Consider the following 21,080-nt stretch of genomic DNA (forward strand, 5'->3'; position numbering starts at 1 on the left):
ATTCATTATTTCAGATTTGCACCAACCTAGATAAAGTTTTTTTTTTAATTAGAAAAAAAAGAAAAAAATTTTTAATGGAATGAAAATCTCAAAACAAGCTAAGCTACTTCTTTCAGTCTTGTTTCTACCTATGATCTTGTTGTCTATTTAACCTTTGTTTTGTCTTGAAGAATAGAATGAAGAAAAAATGAATCACTGGAATTATACACAGGAGCTAAGACTCAGGTCACCTTCAACAATTTTTTTTTCCTACCCAAGACAGGACTTTGCTATAATAAAATAATACCAGTTTGCCTTTTTCTAGAATTTCCTAAAAATGCTTAGAGTGACTTCTAAATGTTATTTTTCCTCTTAACATTTCCTTAAATAATAATTGGATGACATTATCTAATGTCTTGGCCTTGATTTCTTCTTCTGTTAAATAAGAATATTGTATTAGAGGATCTAGGGTCCTTCTTGTTCCAAATGGTGTGATCTTCTGCTCCTATTTGCTCTATGTATGCAAAAGAAACCTGGAGCAACTAATGTGTCTGAGGTAGACCTCTCCCCCAATCCAGGATTCTTTTGCATCTTTTAAGGATCACTAGGAATGACCAATAAGTAACTTACTTTTTGAGAATAAACAAGAGACATAGTGAACATAAACATTCAAGAAAATGTTTATCACAAAATTATATAATTTGTGCTTTGGGGAACATTTTGTCAAAAAACACTGCAAGGCCATTGCAATAGGAGACCAGCAGAGGAGAGGAGAGAGAGAAATAAAGCATGAGAATAGGCTGTGCTATTTCCTGGAGATTCACAAAAGGATGAGAATTATATAAGAGGACCCCAGTCAACCACTGGCTTCTCCCTGGGAATCTGCCTGAACTGAGGCCCTTATTGCTATTCTAACCCCTTGCATTTAGACTGAATAGATTTTCCTCAGTATCCTCCTCTTTTGTAGAAGCTCTCCTTAGGGTATCTCGGCCACTTCCAACAACCAGGCCACTGTACTCTGCATTCCAGGAGAACAAATGCCCATACAGCAGCCACTCTGATTGAGTGACCACAAACACTCAAGATCTATAAAACAGTCCTTTAAATGCCTGCACTCTGCTAATCTAAAGTCAAGGAGGCAGATGTGCCAGGCTAAATACAAGAGAGACTTCCTTTTAAGCAGCTGCTTCAGTTGCCCTCATGAGCTCAACTACCTGATACATTTGCCTAAAGTCATTCTAACTCTTTTAAGTTTTGGTAGGATTTTATTTCACAACATAGGTATTTGAAAGATCGAATGTGGTGCAGTGGATAGGGTACTGGTCTTGTAATCAGAAGGACCTGAGTCCAAATCTGGCCTCAGGCACTTATTAGCTGTGTGACCCTGGGCAAGTCACTAATGCCAAATGTCCCGCCCTCCCACCCTAAAAAAAAAGATAGAATGTAAGATCCTTGAGGGTAAGGACTATGTTTTCCTCCATCTTCATATCCCTAGCACCCAGCACATGGTTGACAATAAGTGTCTATAACAATGGTCTGAAATGGGTCTGGCATATCCCTTTCTCCTGCAATAGCACGGATTATGTCTTAATTACATGCTATCTTTCTGCATGTACAGTTCTCTGATCTTCATTTAGCACAGCCAAAATCCCCTTATTTTGCAGTTAGTAGAAAGACAAGAAAGTCTATTCAAGAGGTTTTTTGCTTGTGGGATTTGAATGTAAATCGCCTGTACTCTTCTGCACCAATTAACTATGTGGTTTCTTGCTGCTCAGCTCTCCTGCCCCACTGGGATCTATGCTATATGCTTGTGAAAATGAAGCTACAAGATGTCTCGTCTCTCCTTCCAGTCATGTAATTTACCTGTGAAGATATTTTTTTTTTTTGGAGAGGAACAGAATTTTTGGTTGTTCCCCCTGCCTCAAATGTCTCCCCACTAGAATCCATCCTCCACTCAGTTACCAAAGTGATCATCCTAAAGTCTGACAAAGGTAACTCCCTCTCCTCAAGACTCCAATGGCTCCCTATTGCTTCTGGAATCAAATATGGAGTCCTATGATTGGCTTTTAAAGCCCTTCCCTACCTGGTCCCTTCCTACCTTTCAAGTCTTCATACAACAGATAGAAGACCTGGCCTGGAGTCAGGAAGACTCCTCTTTCTGAGTTCAAATCTGGCCTCAGACACTAGCTGTGTGACCCTGGGCAAGTCCCTTAACTCTGCTTGCCTCAGTTTCCTCATTTGTAAAATGGGAGGGAGAAGGAAATGGCAAACCGCTTCAGTATCTTTGCCAAGAATGGAGTGACAAAAAGTTGGACATGACTGAATGAAGTGAACAACTATACATACTCTACAGTCTAGGATCATTGCTTTGCTTGTAAGTTCCTCCCACATGACACATCTAACAACCCTATGCCTTTATATTGGCAGTCCCCCATAACTCGTACCCTTCACCTCCATGGAGCTCCTGGCTTCCTTCAAGATTCAGCTCAAATTCCAACTTCTATAAGAAGTGTTTCCCAGCTACCCCCACTGTTAGTGTCTTCTTCCCTCTGAGATTACCTTGCATTTCTTCTGTGTATGTCTTGTACTTACATAATAGTTGTCTGCCTGCTTCCTCCCCCATTAGAATGTGAGCAAGGAACCTGCTTTTGCATTCCTTTGTATCCCCAGGGCTTAGTGCAGTTGCAGATAGACAGTAAGTGCGAAATAAAGGTTTGTTGACTGATTGACTAAACAAAGTGCCCTATGAAGATAGCATTAGTTAGGAGTTAACTAACATTCTAATTCAGTTTTGTCTACTGTTCAATTTTGTTTTTCTTCCCCCTTTGATATTCCTACCCTAGCAAATTTTATATGTGCATATATGTATGTATGTATGTATGTGTATGTACATGTTCTTTCCCCTGAGCTAGAATGTAAGCTCTCCAAGGGCAGAGCTGTTTTTAGTTTGTTTTTGTACCCAGTGTATTTGCTTAATAAAGTTGAATTAGACTGGATTAGACTGAACTGATTTGAATGGAGTCTAACATTTAATAGATTGCATAACTGAAGATTGTACTTTAAAGTTTACAAAATTGCCCCCCACAATAATCGTGTGAAGTAGATGATCCCATTATTATCATACCCATTTTATAAATGAGGTACCAGAGGCTTTGAGAAGTGACTTATCCAGAATCATACAGTTATTTAAAAAGGTCAGGGTTTTGGTTTTTTTTTTTGACTGAAATAACTGAACAACAACAAAGTTCAAGCCATTCATTTCACAGATTAGGACACTGAGGTCCAGAAAAGTTAATTAGCTTTCCCAAGGTCATATAGGAAATGACAGAGATAGGAATGGACCCTGCATCCACTGACTTAAAATCTAGTGCTCTTTCCACTCAATGAATTCCTGTGGATGGATCATAAAACAAAGGATCCGAACTCCAAACAAGTCAAGTTATTAAGGCCATTTTATTAACTGACCCAGAGCAACTGGTTGTCAGTCCAGTCCACTCTCTGGCACTCAGGCAAGAAAATCAAGCCCACCATTTTCACCTTAAATCTTTCCTTTGCAGTTTGCAGGCTCTAAGTCCTAATTTCAAAAAACAAGTCTTGTTTGGTTGAATTGACTACATCCTGCAGAAACATCTAACTTAATTGAGACTGTGTGCAGCAAAAGTTCAGGGGGAGTGAGAGAAAGGAAAGGAAGGAAAAGATTAAAAAAAAAAAAAAAGAACACCGTGACACTTTACCAGTTTAAATATTTTCTCTCTCTTCCAATCTATATCACCTGGCTTCAAGACAGAGATTAAATTATTTCAATCTTTGAAAAAATGGGCCTCTTATGCTTATATTGTCATGTGAGCTGAAGCATCACACAGCAAGGCTAAGAGAGGCTTATTTTTTTAATGATTAAAAATTCACCTTGTACACTCCATGGTCTCTGCTCTCACTAGAGATAAGCACTGTCTGGTTGGTCTTTCTGATTAATAAATATCAGAAGGGTGTCTGCCAACTTCAATATGTTGATGAGAAGAGACCACCTACACTCCTAGAGTTGCATCATGGATACATTAGCATTTAAAGCATACTTACAAAAGCTGCCTGGTCATCAAGTTGACCCTGTAGAGGGGAAAGAAAAGAAACAACAGCATGAAGGATGAGGGGACGTCGAAAGCCTCAAGGTCAGTCTGCAAACCAACTATGCTAGTGCCCAAGCTAAAGCTGGAAACTCACATCATTCCTATGGAAGCCTTCTGCTCCAGTCAGTCCAGACACCTTCCTTGCAATTCTGTAACTCACTCGAGTCCTTTCTTATCTATAAAGTGCTTTCATCACAGAAAAGCCCACAAGGACATAAATAATAGTGTTATTATCTCCATTTTAGATGTCACCGCTGTCAGTTTGACCTTGAGTAACCTTTCTGTGCCTCAATTTCCTTTTCTGTAAAATGAGGTGGTTTGACTATATGAGCTCTAATGTCCCTTTTTCACCTTTAAATCTATGACCACAGAGGAAACTGAGATCCAGACAAATTAAGTGATTTACCCAGAATCACACAAATAGTATCTAGGTAATGCAGCAAGCCAACAAGGTGGTTTGGTGGAAAGGACACTGGACCTGGAGTCAGGAAAACCTGAATTCAAATCAAGGATTAGAGATTTTCTGGTTTTGTGATCCCAGGCAAGTCACATCACTTTTCTGTGTGTCAGTTTCCTCATCTGTAAAATGGACTTGATGGACTTCAACAACCCTTCGAGTTCTAAATCTAGCTGGGATATTATGATTTTGAATTCAGCACCTTATGCTCCCTCAAGTTCCTGTTTCCACAAAAATCTTCCTTGATTAGTACAGTCCACACTAATCCCTTCCTTCTCGAAACTCCCTATAACATTTGCTGTCAATGACCTGTAATTCAGTATTTAATGACTATTCCTTAAAGACCTATGCTGCTCTCTGTTTCATATCTTCTCTTTCCAATATGGCTCTTGGCAGCTCACAGAAAGGGACCACATCATATAATTCTGCTTATACCCCCCCTACCAATTAGCCCCAAGCTAGTTCCTTAAACTGGGAACAACAAGAGTTAGTCACACAATAAATGGTTGTTGACATTAGCAGGATGAGAAAAAAAGACCAAAATCTGGAAGGAAAGTCTTGTGTTGAAAGATAACAATAGGAATATTTTTCTCTTCAAGGCCTTGAGGCCACTATCATAATCTTTTGTCCAGTCTCATTTAGATGGGAGCAGGCCCTATTTCAGTGGCCCCACTTAGCTGTACAGGAGGAGGGGAGAGAGAGAGAGAGGGAGGGAAGGAGGGAGGGAGGGAGGAGGAAGAGGAGGAGGAGGAGGAGAAGTGAGTAGTTTATTTAGTGAGTAGTTTTTTGTTTTGTTTTTTCTTTTTAATAGTTTATTATAAAGGATGGGCATCTAGGTGGCAACATAGTGCATGGAACGCTGAGCCTGGAGTCATGAAGACTCCTCTTTCTGAGTTCAAATACAGCCTCAAACACTTGGTAGCTGCATAGTGACTGTGGGTAAGTCACTTAATCCTGTTTGCCTCCATTTCCTCATCTGTAAAATGAACTAGTGAAGGAGATGGCAAACCATTCCAGTATCTCTGCCAAGAGGACCCCAAACAGAGTCATGAAGAGTAAGACACAACTGGAAAGACTGAACGTGAATTATAAAGCATGGCTTGCTTTGTGGGGGGACGGGGGAGAAGAATAGCTTTGGAAATGAGATTGATGAAAAAACAAAGTATATCCCCCCCAAATTAAAATTTAGGGTGAAAAGAAAATATCTAAGAAGAAAAATTTGCTCAAAATGGAAAACTGAAGAAAACTGTAGGAAAATAGGAGAGGATAATAGGAAAGAGAAAAAAAAAATCAAAGATAGGACCATTAAAAATATACTTGAAAATACATTGTTCTCTTCATTGTCTCTTCAGGCAGTGGGGAATGTTCAGATTTGTCATTTTTACTTATAAAGCTTTCCTGGGAGTTAATTCTGAGATCAAAATTGAACTTTATGAGAAGGAAAAAGCAGCTATAAAGAAGTTGTTTTCAGGACCATTGACAAAAAGGAGTGGAGATGGGTAATAGGACAATTTAAACTGTTATATTTTCTACAAGTGACTGAGCATTTGGAGGCACACAACACACAAATTGTATTTTATTTTTAAAAAATACATTGCATTGATGACTTTTGTCATTATATCACTGTCATCTTGGGAAATAAAAGAGAATGAAACCCCACCCCATTCCTCCAGACTGAAACTTCAAAGAAAACAATTAAGGAGAGAAAGAAAAATAAACCCAACTATCAGATACAATGACTTCATCTGATGGTATACACAACATCCTTACCTAGTAGTCTCCCATGTCTCCAACATGTAAATTTGAGAAAAACATACACTTTCATAAAGGAAAAAAGACATTCCAATTCCCACTGCTAGTTATCAAGAGCGTCCTTATGGGTAGTGACGTTCATATTGTATTCAAGTTGCCAGCTATGGGGGCTACTCACCATATTGATCATGTCCTCATTGAGAGGCACATCTTGTGACATCTGGTGTATGTGCTTGTCTTCCCCAGCTTCAGAGTAAAACACCTTGAAGAAATATAGTGAACTGAGGTCAACAGCAGTGCAAAGGTTTTCTTACAGAATACATCCTGCTCTAATTTCACTAATAGCTGTAGCAAATTAATTTCTCACATTTCATTGCTCCCTCTGCATCCCCTCCTCCTCCCCCATCCTCCCATACACTTTATTTACATGGTGCCCAACTTCAGGTCATATTATATAGGTGGTTTTCCCTGAAAAATTTTCCTTTCTGCTCTCTGATTACCTAGCTATTCAGGGTTGACATTATTTTTCATTTACCAGTAGGGTAGTTTTCAGTAGTTCTCTACATGTTTCATACATACTTGCTTTGTCCTCCCAGACTTTATGGTAGGGACCATATCTGCCACCACTATTAAACCTGGCCTAAAGCTATAAATCATATAGGCACCACATAGATGTTTGACTAACACAGTTGTAACTTTTAATGAATGGGCAAGTACAACCTGTTTTTGCCCTCACTTCAAGGCTACTAGAAGAATGGGGACCATTCAGAGAAGTGTTCATACTAGAATTTGGGTTGCTCACATAAGAAAGGCTCACACAGGGACAGGAGGGAAGGAGAGGGTTGACAGATATATTAGGAAGTCAGACATTGTACTTCAAAAAAATCAATAAGCTTATATACTCACAGTATACCCAGTGATGAGACTGGTTTGATGATGTGGCATTCTCCATTGAACTTGAAAAGCTGAACAGTTGAAAGAATCCAGCAGGATATTAACAGGGGGACCCAGCCTGCCTACCTCAGAACAAAAGGACGCTGTGTTAGAAGGTGCAAGGGAGGTCTTATCTGGTAACAAGTAAATATCTAGAAACCTAGCCAAAATTCAAAGCCATATAGTTTTCAAAGAAAGCTACATACTCATCTGTATTTTGTCATGTTGGATTTGTTTTATTTTTGTTTTCTGGAAAATTAACTCAGGTTTCATGAGCAAATCCCTTCCATTGACTCTGAAGTCCCAGAGATCCACACAAAAGACTTGGGAGAGGATGGCTGACACTTTCTAGTTCACCCCTGCCAGGAGCTTAGTTACATACTAAATTGGGACTTTAAGATCACCTACCATTGATCCATTTATTCCTGAGTTTAAAGGGACACAGAGTAAACTTAAAGCTGGAAGGAAAGAAGTGGTTAGAAGGACTTATCAGACCCTATGTAGAATAAAAACTTTTAACAATAATCATATTCATCCACAGATCTGTAGGAGAGCATACAATGCATTCCTCTGAGAAAAGCACTAGTTACTTTTCCTGTCAGAAATAATGCAAGGGAGAGTTTCCTTCAATGTTTTATAGATACTTTAAGGAGAATCTGTTATAGTGAACTGTCCTTTGTGTCACATTCAGCAATTGAGAGTTCAGATCTAAATAACAGACCCATGCTTGATAAATGCAAGAACACAAGTTATAAAAAAGTTAGGAACAGTCAATTTTGGAATGTTTATGGGAAGACAAGCCTACTTATACACTTCTGGAGGAGTGATGAATGTATCTACCTATCAATTAGGAACTATGCAAGAAAAGTGATTAAATTTTTTATTATCCTTTGTCACAGCAATCCTATCACTCCATATATATCATAAAGAAGTCATAGACAAAAACAAAAGTCCAATACATACCAACATGCTCATAGTATAAATAGCATATATACTTACATGCATGCACCTACAAAAAGCATACTCATACTTTTTATGGTAGCAAAGACGTGGAAACCAAAATGGTTGCCCTTCCTTCAACTGGGGAATGGATTAAAAAAACTATTGTATGTGAATATAACAGAATAGTATCATGCATTAAGAAAAGTCAAATATAAGGAATTCATAACTACTCTGGAAAATTTCTACGACCTGATGCAGAGCAAAATATGCAGAACCAAGAGAATCATATCCACCATGCCTATAACAAGTTCACTGAAAGGAAATCTAAGTAACAGAAAAAACAAATGTAGTTTCTACTGAAATAGCTCTCCCTCAGGCTGGTAGATAGGCAGGGGAAAAACAGGAAATACTATTCTGTGAATATAATGACCAAGTTTGGTATCAAAGAAGAGTCAAAAAAAAATGCACCTCTCTCACCTCTTTCCAGAAGTGGAGAACTAGTGATTTGCAGAATTGCATAAATTGTCAGACAGAGTTGATGTGTTTCCCACTATATCTATTTTTCTCTGTCACATGGAAGAATTCAATGTAGAGGAAGGATTCTGAAAGAATTGATATTTAAAGACAAAAGGAGGGTGGGTGGAGCCAAGATGGTGGAGGAAAGACATTAAACTCACAGAGCTCCTGATACAATCAGCCCAAAAACAGCAATAAAAGAACCCCTGAAGCAGAAAAACACACAAAAATAGGGACTGAGATTATTCACCAGCTATAGATAGATTTCAGGGGACTGTGCTGGACCACGAGTAAAGTCTAACCCCACGATCCTGCTGACAGACACACCAGACACATCACCAGAGGAATTTACCCTGGAGTCTCTGAATTGGCTACAGCACAAGCGTCTTCTGGAGCTGAGCATGTGGTCAGGTGAGAGGGCTGATTGGCTGGAGGAGGGGGTGGAAACTGCAGGGGTACCAGCTGGACAGGGGAAGAATCTGGCTGTGGGGGGGGGGGCAAGGAAGAAATCCTGAGAGGCAGGAGGCTCAGGTGGGGGAGGTGCACAGGCTCCTAGAAGCTAAGAACCAGACAACAGAAAGCTTTTCTGGTTGGCTGCTTGGTTGTTTAATAAGTAGGTTTGAGGTTATCTCCAAACCAGAGAACAGGCCAGGTGAGAGCAAAACCTGCCCTCCCTCAAACCAGAACAGCTGGAACCCTCTGAAGCTGGGAACAGGAGTAGAGCCAAGAAGAAGCTCCACCCCCTCTCCCCCGTAGAGTTTAAAATCAATTAAAAGATGAGCAAGCAAAGAAAGTTCAGAATTATAGAAGCTTTTTCAGCCACAAGGAAGATCAAGGGGGCACTATCAGATGAGGAAATCAACCACAGGACCCCTACATCCAAAGCTTCCAAGAAAAATATGAACTTGTCTCAGGCTATGGAAGCTCTGAAAAGAGACTTTGAAGAGAAAATAGGAGAGATAGAAGGAAGATGTAGAGAGAAGGAGGAAAGAATGGAAAGAGAAATGAGAGAGATGCAGCAGAGTCATGAGAAAAAAGTCAACAGCTTGAAAAACCAAATGGAAAAGGAGATTAAAAAACTGTCTGATGAAAATAATTGCCTAAGAATTAAGATTGAAAAAATGGAAGCTAGTGGCCTTATGAGAAACCAAGACACAGTAAAGCAAATCCAACTGAATGAAAAAATAGAGGGCAATGTGAAATATCTCCTTGGAAAAACAGCTGACCTGGAAAATAAAACCAGGAGAGATAATTTGAAAATCATTGGACTACCTGAAAACCATGACCAAAACAAAAGCTTAGACACCATCCTCCAAGAGATTGTGAGGGAAAATTGCCCTGATATTCTAGAAGCAGAAGCTAAAATAGAAATTGAAAGAATCCACCAATCACCTCCTGAAAGAGATCCCAAAAGGAAAACCTCCAGGAATATTATAGCCCAATTCCAGAACTCCCAGGTCAAGGAGAAAATATTGCAAGAGAAAAAGGAATTCAAATACTGTGGAGCTCCAATAAGGATAAAGCAAGATGTAGCAGCTTCTACATTAAAGGACCAGAGGGCATGGAATATGATATTCCAGAGGGCAAAGGAACTGGGACTACAGCCAAAAATTGCATACCCAGCAAAATTGAGTATAATCTTTCAGAGGAAAAAATGGAATTTCAATGAAAAAGAGGACTTTCAGGTATTTGTGATGCAAAGACCTGAACTGAATAGAAAATTTGACTTTCAAATACAAGACCCTGGAGAATAATAAAAAGGTAAACAGGAAAAAGAAATCATGAGGAACATTAAAAGATTAAACTGTTTACAGTCATACATGAGAAAATAATACTTCCAACTCATAAGAACTTTCAGCAAGGAATACACAGAGGACACAGGTCTGAAACGCATATGAAGGGATGGTATTTGTAAAGCATTTATTTTTTGTGTATCCCTGTTCTTTGTGGAGCAAACAGGGTGGGTTGTCTGGTGTCTGGAGCAGGATTTGGACTCGGCCTCCTAGGCCCAGGGCTGGTGCTTTGTCCACTGTGCCATCTAGCGAACCCATGATGACATCTTTAAAATAGGGGTGAGGGGTTGGAGGAATAGACAGGGGGATGGAGGAGGGGAGAGGTGGAATGGGGAGAGGTAGCTCACAGGAAGGAAACAAGAAAAAAGCCTGTAGAGGGGAGGGGAAGAGGGGGAGTGAGTGAACTTCACTATAATCAGAATTGACTCAAAGAGAGAATAACATACATACTCAAGAGGGTATAGTAATATATTTTTGCCCTGAGGAAAAGTGGGAGGAGAAGGAGATGGGGCCGCGGGAGAAGAGGGGAAGGAGGGAAGGGAAGTTTTGGGGAGGGAGCTGTAAAAAGCAAAACACTTTAGAGGAAAGTGAAGATGTTCAGCATAACACCACATGTATGACTTATATTGAATTGCTTGATTTCATAGGGAGAGTTGAGGAGGGAGGGAGGGAAGAAGAAAAAATTAGAAAACAGAATTAGCTCAAAGGCTATAACCTCATCAGAGTGGGCTCAAGGAGGGAATAACACACATATCCAATAGGGAAGAGTAATCTATTTAACCCTTCAGGAAAGTAGGAAGGGAAGAGGATAAGGAGGGAAGTGTGAATGAAGGGAGGGTAGAGCAGGGAAGGGGGCAGTTAGTAGCAAAACACTTATGAGGAGGATTAGGGCAAAATAAGGTAGACAACAGAATAAATATCATTGGAAAGGAATGGGATGTAAGGAAATAGTCATGATGATTGACTACATTGTCAAAATGTATGATACCTACTCTCCTGGGCTATTGTGAAGAAAATTCTCTGTCAAGTTCAAGGTATTATATAAAAATTATGATGAACAATATGCTATCAGAAAAACCTGGAAAGACCCACATGAACTGAAGCAGAGAGAAATGTACTGTATACAAAATAATAGCATTAGTGTAAGATGATCTGCTGAGAAGCAAGTGGCTATTTTCAGCAAGGCAATGATCCAATACAACTCTGAAGAACTCAGAAAAATTGCAGTACATCTACAGAGAAAGAACTGATGGTATCTGAAAACAGACTGAAGCACAAGTTTTTTTCTGATAATTCCTTAATCTGAAGTTTTGTTTTTATCTGTTTTCACTCACAACCTAGATAAGGTAGAATTGTTTGTCATGACTACTCATGTATAATTTATGTTGAATTGTTTGAGTTCTTAGGGTGGGGGTGGGAGGGAAGGGGAGAAGTTGGAACACAAAGTTTGTTTTTTTTAAATTGATGTCAAAATTTGCTTTTACATTTAATTTGGAAAATAAAAGTCTAAAATTAAAAGAATAAAGAGAAAAGGCATCGGCAAAATGTATATGTTAAAGAGAGAGTTGAAAGCAAGCACATGATGGAACATAGATTAGAATTTTCTCTCATTTCAAAGATTCTTTATGTAATAAAATGAAGGCACTGTATGTGAGTGCACACCTGTGATCACATATACAGACTTCTGTCCTTTGTTACTTGAGAAAATCTATAATAAAATATAAGCTTAATTACTCTCATTTGGGTTATAGCAGACCTCACTATATAGTTTCATTTTTTGCTTGCAGAGTCTATTTCCAAACCCCAAAATAGCACACAATTAGCTCAGCAAGTCTATTAGTTTGACAAAACAACAAAAGGTATGGTATCTGTGTAAAATAAGGACCATCTGTCTTGAAAAATGAATGAGCCCTAGCAAAAAAGCTATTCATTTTTGTAAATTATGCCATTCTAAATCATTAATTAGCATTTATTGAGGTACTCCTGCATGCAAAAAGCTGTGTAGAACATTCAAATAGTGTGACCCTCCAGCCATTCAGGCACAGAATGCTTCAGGGAAATAACAATAATTTAAAAATAGAAGTGAATGTTGTCTGGAGTAGAATTTCCCAATTATTTTTGTCCTATGGCAAACTGCATATTTGGATTTTTTTTTCTGTGGCATATTATAGAAAAAGACATCCCAGCCTACAGACAAAAAATGGCAGTGTGAGATGATGGTGAGTAGGGATAGGCCTTTGAAAATACAACCTTTGGCTATGATTCATTCATTCATTAATTCAATGTACAAACAGTTACTGAATACCTATTATGATGAAATCTTTGTACTAGGTGCTGTGTGTAGAACAGTCTGTACTTTTGGAGTGCATAGACTAGTTAGAGGATAAGTCTTAGAGACAATTTACAGTCATACAAGGTAGAATGTAAAAGTGAATTAAGATAGGGACAAGGAGTTAGTGGAACTCAGAGGAGAGAGTTGTCATGGAGAAGATAGCATTTGATCTGGGATTTATCAGGAAATCACAGTTCTAGAACTGGAAGTGACCTCAGAGACCGTCTAGTCAAACCCTCTCATCTTGCTGATGAGGAAATTAAGGCCCTGGGAATTTGTTGTCAGAGGTAAGAATGGAATCCCAGGCACAGCATCACAAATTTATAGCTAGAAGGGTCTTCATTGTCATTTAGTCCAGTGATGTCAAACTCATTGGCAGAAGACTGAAAAACTTTTGAGTATACCCAACCAGATTAAAATATAATTGGGGGGCAGCTAGATGGTGCAGTGGATAGAGCACCGGCCCTGGAGTCAGGAGTACCTGAGTTCAAATCCGGCCTCAGACACTTAACTCTTACTAGCTGTGTGACCCTGGGCAAGTCACTTAACCCCAATTGCCTCACTAAAAAAAAAAATGTAATTGGGAGGGGGCAGCTAGATGGCACAGTGGATAAAGCACCAGCCCTGGATTCAGGAGGACTTGAGTTCAAATCCAGTCTCAGACACTTCACACCTACTAGCCGTGTGACCCTGGTTAAGTCACTTAACCCTCATTGCCCCACAAAAACCAAAACCAAAAAGAAAATGTAATTGGGAAATGTTTAACATTTTTAAAAAAACAACAGAATACAACATAAAGTAAATTTGTGGTTTTTTAATTCAGAATGGTCCACAGAGAGATCTACTTGTGGTTGACACCACTAATCTAACCCAATCTTTTTTTATAGATGAAGATAGAGAGGCCCACTGAGATTAAGTGATTTGCCCCACAATTAGTAGGTACTTAATAAATGTTTATTGATTGATCTCCCAAGGTTGAACAGCAAGTGGTTATTAGATGTGGCACTGGACTCAAGTCCTCTAAATCCAGAACCAATGCTCTTTCCAAAGAACTATGATGCTTCCCCCAACATGTAGTGGAGATTTCAGGGATAATCTTTCCACTGCTCTACATGGTGTCCTACCTGTAAAAATGATAAGAAGGAAGACTGGGGAAAAGAGATAGAAAGGCAATGATTTTTCTTTTGACTGTCATTGCGAGGCTTAAATTATATGCCACCAAGTAAGGCACAAATGAAGTTCTGATATGGGAGGGATATATGATGAGGAAGAATGGGATGATAGGGTTTAACACATGGGCATGAGGACCCACTGGACAGTTCCTGGAGTAAAATTCTCAGTCAAGAGTTTCAAGAAGAGTTCAGCTTTCTAAGACAAACTCATTGGATATTCAGCATGTAATGATATAATCCCAAATACTGCTTTACCAGAGGAGAAATAGGGCTATCAAGTCGGGGGTGACAAAGAATTTGACAGTGAGGGATTTTCCTGGAGGCTTGATCCAGGATCAGAAGAGCATTGATTCCAGAACTCAGACTTCTAAATGCATTTCCAACTTTCTGAAATCTGATAATGCCCAGAACTGCCTTCCCTACTATCCCTTAACTTTGAGGAAGACAGGCCATGTGGTGTAGTGGCCGCTGGATCACTGGACTCCAAGTCAGAAACCTTGAGTCCTGGCTCTGATGGTAACTATCTGGCAACCAAGTCAGGATGACATAGTGATGGTCCAGGGTACAGTGGATGACCTTGGTCTCTTTAATGTCTGACCATGCTCTATGAACTCCACAGTTCCTACTTTAGCTGCCTTCATAGCTCTTAGAACAAATTGTTATCACCCCCACATTCTGCCAGGGGAAGTCTTCACATGCTTAAGGTAGATAGCCCCCTAACTTACTGTATTATTATGATTCCATAATTCTAAGGGGTAGAAGGAAGAAGAAATGATAGAGGTAAAGAAGCAGTTGTTGGAGCAAACAAGGTGTGTCAACATCTAATGGCTGTGGTTAATCCTCTCCATGAGGAACCCTACATGGAGCTAACTCTAGAGGCTGATCATCCTCATGCTCACATTTCTATGTCTAATAGTGCATGGGATGGGGCATGTAAAAGATTGCTCTGTTGCAACTGATGCTCAGGTATCAGTCTCTGGTAAAAAGCAGCATTTCCTCAACTGTTTCTGATCAACCCCAGGAGTTTAATACCACATTACTATGGGTTCCATGAGAAAAATCTCATTTTGGAGATATTTATAACTTTAGAATATTGCACATACAATTCTGTTGGATTTTTTGTTGTTGTTGCTGAGTTGTTTTCAGTCATGTCTGACTCTTCATGATCTCAATTGGGGTTTTCTTGGCAAAGATACTGGAGTGGCCATTTCCTTCTCCAGGTCATTTTATAGATGAAGAACTGAGGCAAACAAGGTGAAGTGACTTGCCCAGGGTCACATAGCTAGTAAGTGTCAGAGGCCAGATTTGAACTCAGGAAGATGAGTCTTCCCAACTTCAGGTCTGGCACTCTATCCACGGTGCCACCTAACTGCAAGACATCAGTGACCAGTGATTTAGTGGGTAGAAAGGAAACTGGATTTAGAGCCAGAGGAGCTGGGTTTATATGCCAGATCTGCTGCTTCCTATCTGTGTGATCTTGGGTAAATCACTTAACTGCTCTGTGCCTCAGTTTCCTCAACTATAAAAAGAGATAGTTGGACTAGATGACCTCTTAAAGTCTGTTCCAACTCTAAATCTATCAATACTCCTCCTATTCAGGAGTGTTAGAAAATTAAATGAAACTCAGAACAGTTGTTACCTGCCCATGAAAGTATAAATGCATCAAAAATATGTATGTACAGCAATTTGAGGAGCACAAAAATAGGATTTACTTCCTTTATTTCTCCAAAATTTCCCTGAAACTCCTCACTTTTTTTTCCTGGGGAAAAGAAGGTGGGGGCAGGAGTGGGGGAGGGAAAGTATTTTATGTTCTCAGGCCTCCCAGACTAGAATTGATGGGTCCTTTTGGCATATTTCAAAATTCAGTGGTCGTTAGTCTGGAAAATCCTGGGCAAGAGATTGGGGGCAGAGGGGATGTTGACTCAAATGATCCTCTCAAGGTCCTTTTCCTGTTCTTCACTCTAATGACAAGACCATAGCCAATCTGAAGGTACTTCATACATCTCTTACAACCTTAGGGAGTCATTGGTGGCAGTAAGTCACATTTGTGAAATCAGAATTGTGCCTCTCAAACATCCTTAATGGTGAGCAGACGGAAACAATTTGTCTCCAAACAAATGTTTTCATGATGATTTTAAACATCTACTCCTTCTGTGACCTTCTATACCATAGCATAACAAAGTGCCTGTGCTTACTCATTGCTGGATGAAATCAGGTTGTTTTCAAAGGTCACTCACTTGTGTAACAAATTTAAATGAGAGTTAGACAAGTCTATGTATATGGTTTCTAAACCTAAAGACAAAATAACACTTCCTATTTAATTAGCAGTCGTTAGAAATGGCAGAAAAAGGAAACATTGAGCCAGTTTCGAAGAACTGTGGCATTTAAAAGGTGAAAGGTATTTTTATATCATATATCCTAAAGTACTTTCATAAGTAAAAGAAAGCTGTACTTTCTGAAAGTCAGAGGGATAAAAACCATTTTCAGGCACTGTTGGTAAACCCTATATTGGGGCTGTCAAAACATTGGCTCCACTGTACTACACTATTCAGTTTGCCTCTCAACTTTCTGAATAATTAGGTCAATTTCCTGTGCTAATTTTATTTAATAAAATATTTTAATTCAGCTTCCTGAGAACAATGCATTTCTGATGTAATTACTTTTGTAATTCAGTTCACAAAATACCCTAAAACATAAATAAAAAATATAATCTGTGACAGAAATGCATTGCAAGCTCTTGAATTATTTGATTTTTCATGAAATGAATCAAGTTATACCCACAGATGCAAATGAAAAGAAAACTGTCCAGACTAACTAAAAATAATCAGGAAATTCTGAATGAACAAACAACCACACATGGCATGTTTCCATATTTTGGAAGCTTGATTCAACTAGTCTTATTAAGACTGCAATGAATAAGTCACTAGGAATCTTCCCACCATGGCCATTTCCAAGGTGATGCCTTCAAGGCAATAGGACAATTTGGATTCAGGAAGCACATAATTTGTTTGAGTCATCTGACCATTTCAGAAACCCTCAATAATTGGCAAATGGCAGGAAGTGCTATGTCTAGTCAGTCTTGCTACTGTCTCTTTATAAGGTTCTTACTGTCTACTTACTTGTAACCCAGATTTCACCTAGAGAACACTCAAAAAACATGATGGTTTTTAGAAGGCAGAGAAATCAAGTAAAACAACTTAATTCCCTTTTCCCTCAATGCTAACACTTGGGTACAGTAGACCTATTCTGTGCCGAGACTGGTATTGAGTAGGGGTAAGTGCAGTTAGCAGCAGGGGAAGGCCTTATCCTAGGCAACTCAGGGATTTGTGTTTTTGAAAGTAGTCATTGGAAAAACTTTAATGAACACCATAAACAATGACTTCTGCAAATTGTGATTAAATGAACATAATGGAATATTACTGTGTCATAAGACAATGAAGAATATGGAGAAACATGGGAAAGTTCAATGTGAATTCATGCAGAATGAAGCAAGCAGAACCAGGAAAATAATGACAATGGTATAAATGGAAAGTGGGAAAAACAACTAAATACTATATAATTGTAATGACCAAGTTTGGTCCCAGAAAAGAATTAGAAAAAATCGGCCTCTCTCCCTCTTCTTCAAAAGTGAAGAACAATGGTTGTGAATATTGCCTAGATTGTCAGACGTGGTCAACGTGTCAGTTGGTTTTTCTGAACTGCATTTTTCTTTCTTTTTTCCTCTTTGTTGCAAGGGGTGAGTCACTGGGAAAGGGAGGCTTGAATATTTAGAAATGGAGGTATAAAACAAAAGACTACAGTAAAAAAATGATTTTAAAAATTCAGAAGCATTAAAAAAATAGCTTCTTTTATACTTAGCCAACAAACAGAGGAGCCTAGAAAGACTGATGAAATCATAGATTTGGAGTGAGAAGCCATCTTGAAGATGACCTAGGTCAGCTCTGCCATTTTACAGGAAAGTGAGGACCACAGTGGTAAAGAAATTTACAGGTAATAAACAGCAGAGCCAGGTTTGTACTTGGTTCTTCTGACTCCAAATCCAGTAATCTTTCCAGTACATTCTACCATATTTCCTTCTCTGGACATCATTATGAAGATATCTAAGTGTCTTGAGTGGTCAGAGGTTCTGGAGAGAAGGGTTAGATGAGGAAATGGAAAGGACTAAACTATGAGTCAAGAGAAAGATGTTTTAATGGAGGCTCTACCACAAAACAGCTGTGTGACCCCAGGCATACATGACTTCTCAGCTTCCTTATGTCTAAAGTAAGTGTGTTGAGCTAGGTGATTTACAAGTTCTATTCTAGTTCTAATATAGGAACCAGAGGAAATTTATCATATTTTAGTATATCTCACCTTAGGCTGTCCTGGCTCAAGGGATTTTACCTGAACCAATAAAAAAAAAAATTATTTGTTCTCATAGCTCCTCTATAAAGCCTTTCTTGATGCCTCAAATCCATATTGATTCTTCCCTTCACCTCCTTTACTCTGTATTTATTCTATGTAGTATATAATTAGTACCTTATTATATATTGTCCAGTCATCTAATTGACTGTCCTCTACAATTTAGTTCCTTATTGGATCAGTAGATCATTCTGTCTTGTTCCTTAATTGTTTTGTTTGATTGTCTTGTCTTTTCAACTGACTTAAATTCCTTGTGACAGGGACTGTCATAGTGCTGGGCTTGGAATCTGTTTTCAATAAATACTTTTTGATTTTTGATTAATGAAGTCTGGTGATTAAGTTGTATTTGTCACTAAAAGCCACACCTGCTTGTAGAGTTAGTCAGCCTTCCTTTTACAGATGGGGAAATCTGGGCCCAGAGGTCACATAGCTCACCGAAGTTCACACAAATTAGTAAAAGAGTCCGACTTAGAATATAGCTTTCCTTCCTCTCAGAGCAAAGTCCATGTCTCTAGATTGAGTACGGTGCTTTGGGTAGATGAGACTCTCAGGAAGGCAGAATGGATTGGAGAGAAGAGACTGGAGACATGGAAGTAGTTCCAGCTAGAGGTGGCAATGGGAATATAGATGGAGTGGAGAATCAAAGACAATTAGGAAAAATTGACAGGAGCTGGTGACTGATTGGATAGCCTATCATAGACTCATACATGCAGAGTTTGTCATAAATCATCCCCCTCTCACATACACCCCACAACACATACCCCCAACAGTTGACCTTACAGATTCCATCGGAAGACGTTCAATGATAGAGAACTCAAATTGAAGTCAGTCCATTCCAATGGTGAACAGTTAAGAAGTTTGCCCCTTATATCAAACCGAAAGATGCCTCTCTGAAATTTTTACAAATTGCTTCTAGTTCTGCTTTCTGACGGCAAGGAAAAAAAAGATAATCTGTCACCTAATACATGCTTATTTACTTGACTTGACTTCCATGTGCCATATTGCTCTTCAAATCCTTGAAGACAGCAACAGTGACTCCTCCCCTACCAAAGTCTTCTCAGGTTAACCATCCCTGATCCTTTAATCAGTACTCATTGTTTTCTCTTCCCCTCACCATCCCAGTCACTTTCCTCTAGACATATTCCAATTTGTCTACATTCTTTCTAAAATACAATGCCCACCAATAAACAGCATGGCCCAGATGTCTTAGTGCAATTTCAGGCTTTAACAACTTTAGAGATATAAATGTTCCAAGCTTGAAAATTTTTTTGAAAGGCTATTTATTAAAAAATTAAAAAATATTGATGTTTCTTATTAAAAATTAAATATAACTACCATCTTATGCTAAATATTACTCTAAGTTTTGAACTTTGTAAAATTTCATCAGTTGCTATTTTGTAACTGGAAGGATTCCATTTGTAATCCTAGCCTTAAGATTCTCCTGAAAAGATTTTAATACAAACAAGATAGTTTTAAGGTGACTCCACAAGAAAAGTTTAATGATTATAGATCAGATGAACAAGATGGTCAAGCAGGAGAACCTCCTTTTTCAATCTGAGAAAGTGTCATCCAGAAATTCACACATAAGTACAAAAATTTACATAATTAAACTTTCAAATCATATTTTTGGTACATTTGTAGTGTTCATACTTCTGAAGTTATTAAAGTTTAAATCTGCACTAAGAATTTTTGGAACATCCTGTATGCCAGTTCTCTTTTTTTACAAAAACTTTTATGAAATAAAGCAAGCATTTCCATGATATAGTAGAATAAAAAAGATAATTGCACATGAAACTGCAGGTCTATTGTGTACAACTTGCTATTACTTTTAAATATATAATAAAGTTATTGTGCTAATTTTTTTTCGTAGCAAAGAATTGGAAACAAATTAGATGCCCTTCAGTTGGGGAATGACAAAAACCAAGGGGAAAAAAACAACCTTCATGACACAGGAAAATAATGGAATCTTAGGGTACAGTAAGAAAAGACAAATGAGAAATCTGGCAAAACATGGGAAGATCTGTAGGAATTACTGCAGAGTGAAAAACCAGCACCAAAAGAACAGTAAACATGACAACTACAACACTCGACGTGAAAGGTTAACAGAGAAGGCTGAATGATGAATAAATGAAAAAGCTACCAGCAATGGCTCTGGGGAAGAAATGATAAAGTACACCTCCCTCCTCACTCAGAGTGTCAGAGGACTCCTAGGTCAGAATGTTGTTACAGGGTTTCAATTTCCTTTTTCCCCCAAATGGGGAAGGAGAAAGGTAAAAGGGAGAGAAAATAAATGCTTACTAAACAAACAAAAAAAATTTCAGGTGGTAAAATGCTAAATAAAATATAGTGTTTATAAAATGTATTTTGGTGTAGACCTCAAAATGTTTAGTCATTGAGCTTTTTAAAAGAAAATTATTTCTCTGCAATCCTTTGTATCACTTGTTATGTATTTATAGGAATATAAGAATAGGTGGCAATGGATAATGGTCTGGCCTCCAATCAGGAATACCTGAATTCAAATTCAGCCTCAGACACTTACTAGCTGTGTGACCTTGGGCAAGTAACTTAACCCTGTTTGTCTTAGTTTCCTCATCTGTAAAATGAACTGGAGAAGGAAATGACAAACTACTCCAGTATTTTTGCTAAGAAATAGGGTTATGAAGAGTCAGATGTGACTGA

At 38.6% G+C, this 21,080-nt stretch overlaps 1 protein-coding gene across 2 annotated transcripts in view; it reads right to left on the reverse strand.

Moving 5' to 3' along the window:
• Nucleotides 1-21,080, reverse strand: part of EGFLAM (EGF like, fibronectin type III and laminin G domains) — a 252,965-nt gene that overhangs the window by 153,970 nt on the left and 77,915 nt on the right. For both annotated transcript variants that reach the window (XM_043975361.1, XM_043975360.1), the window contains exons 2-4: nt 7,219-7,328; nt 6,491-6,574; nt 4,057-4,083 (exon numbers count right to left, since the gene is read on the reverse strand). In XM_043975361.1, the coding sequence (XP_043831296.1) occupies nt 4,057-4,083; nt 6,491-6,574; nt 7,219-7,328 (221 nt within the window). The remainder of the gene's footprint in view (nt 1-4,056; nt 4,084-6,490; nt 6,575-7,218; nt 7,329-21,080) is intronic.

This window comes from Dromiciops gliroides, chromosome 1 (assembly GCF_019393635.1).
Source record: "Dromiciops gliroides isolate mDroGli1 chromosome 1, mDroGli1.pri, whole genome shotgun sequence".
Classification (NCBI taxonomy): domain Eukaryota; kingdom Metazoa; phylum Chordata; class Mammalia; order Microbiotheria; family Microbiotheriidae; genus Dromiciops; species Dromiciops gliroides.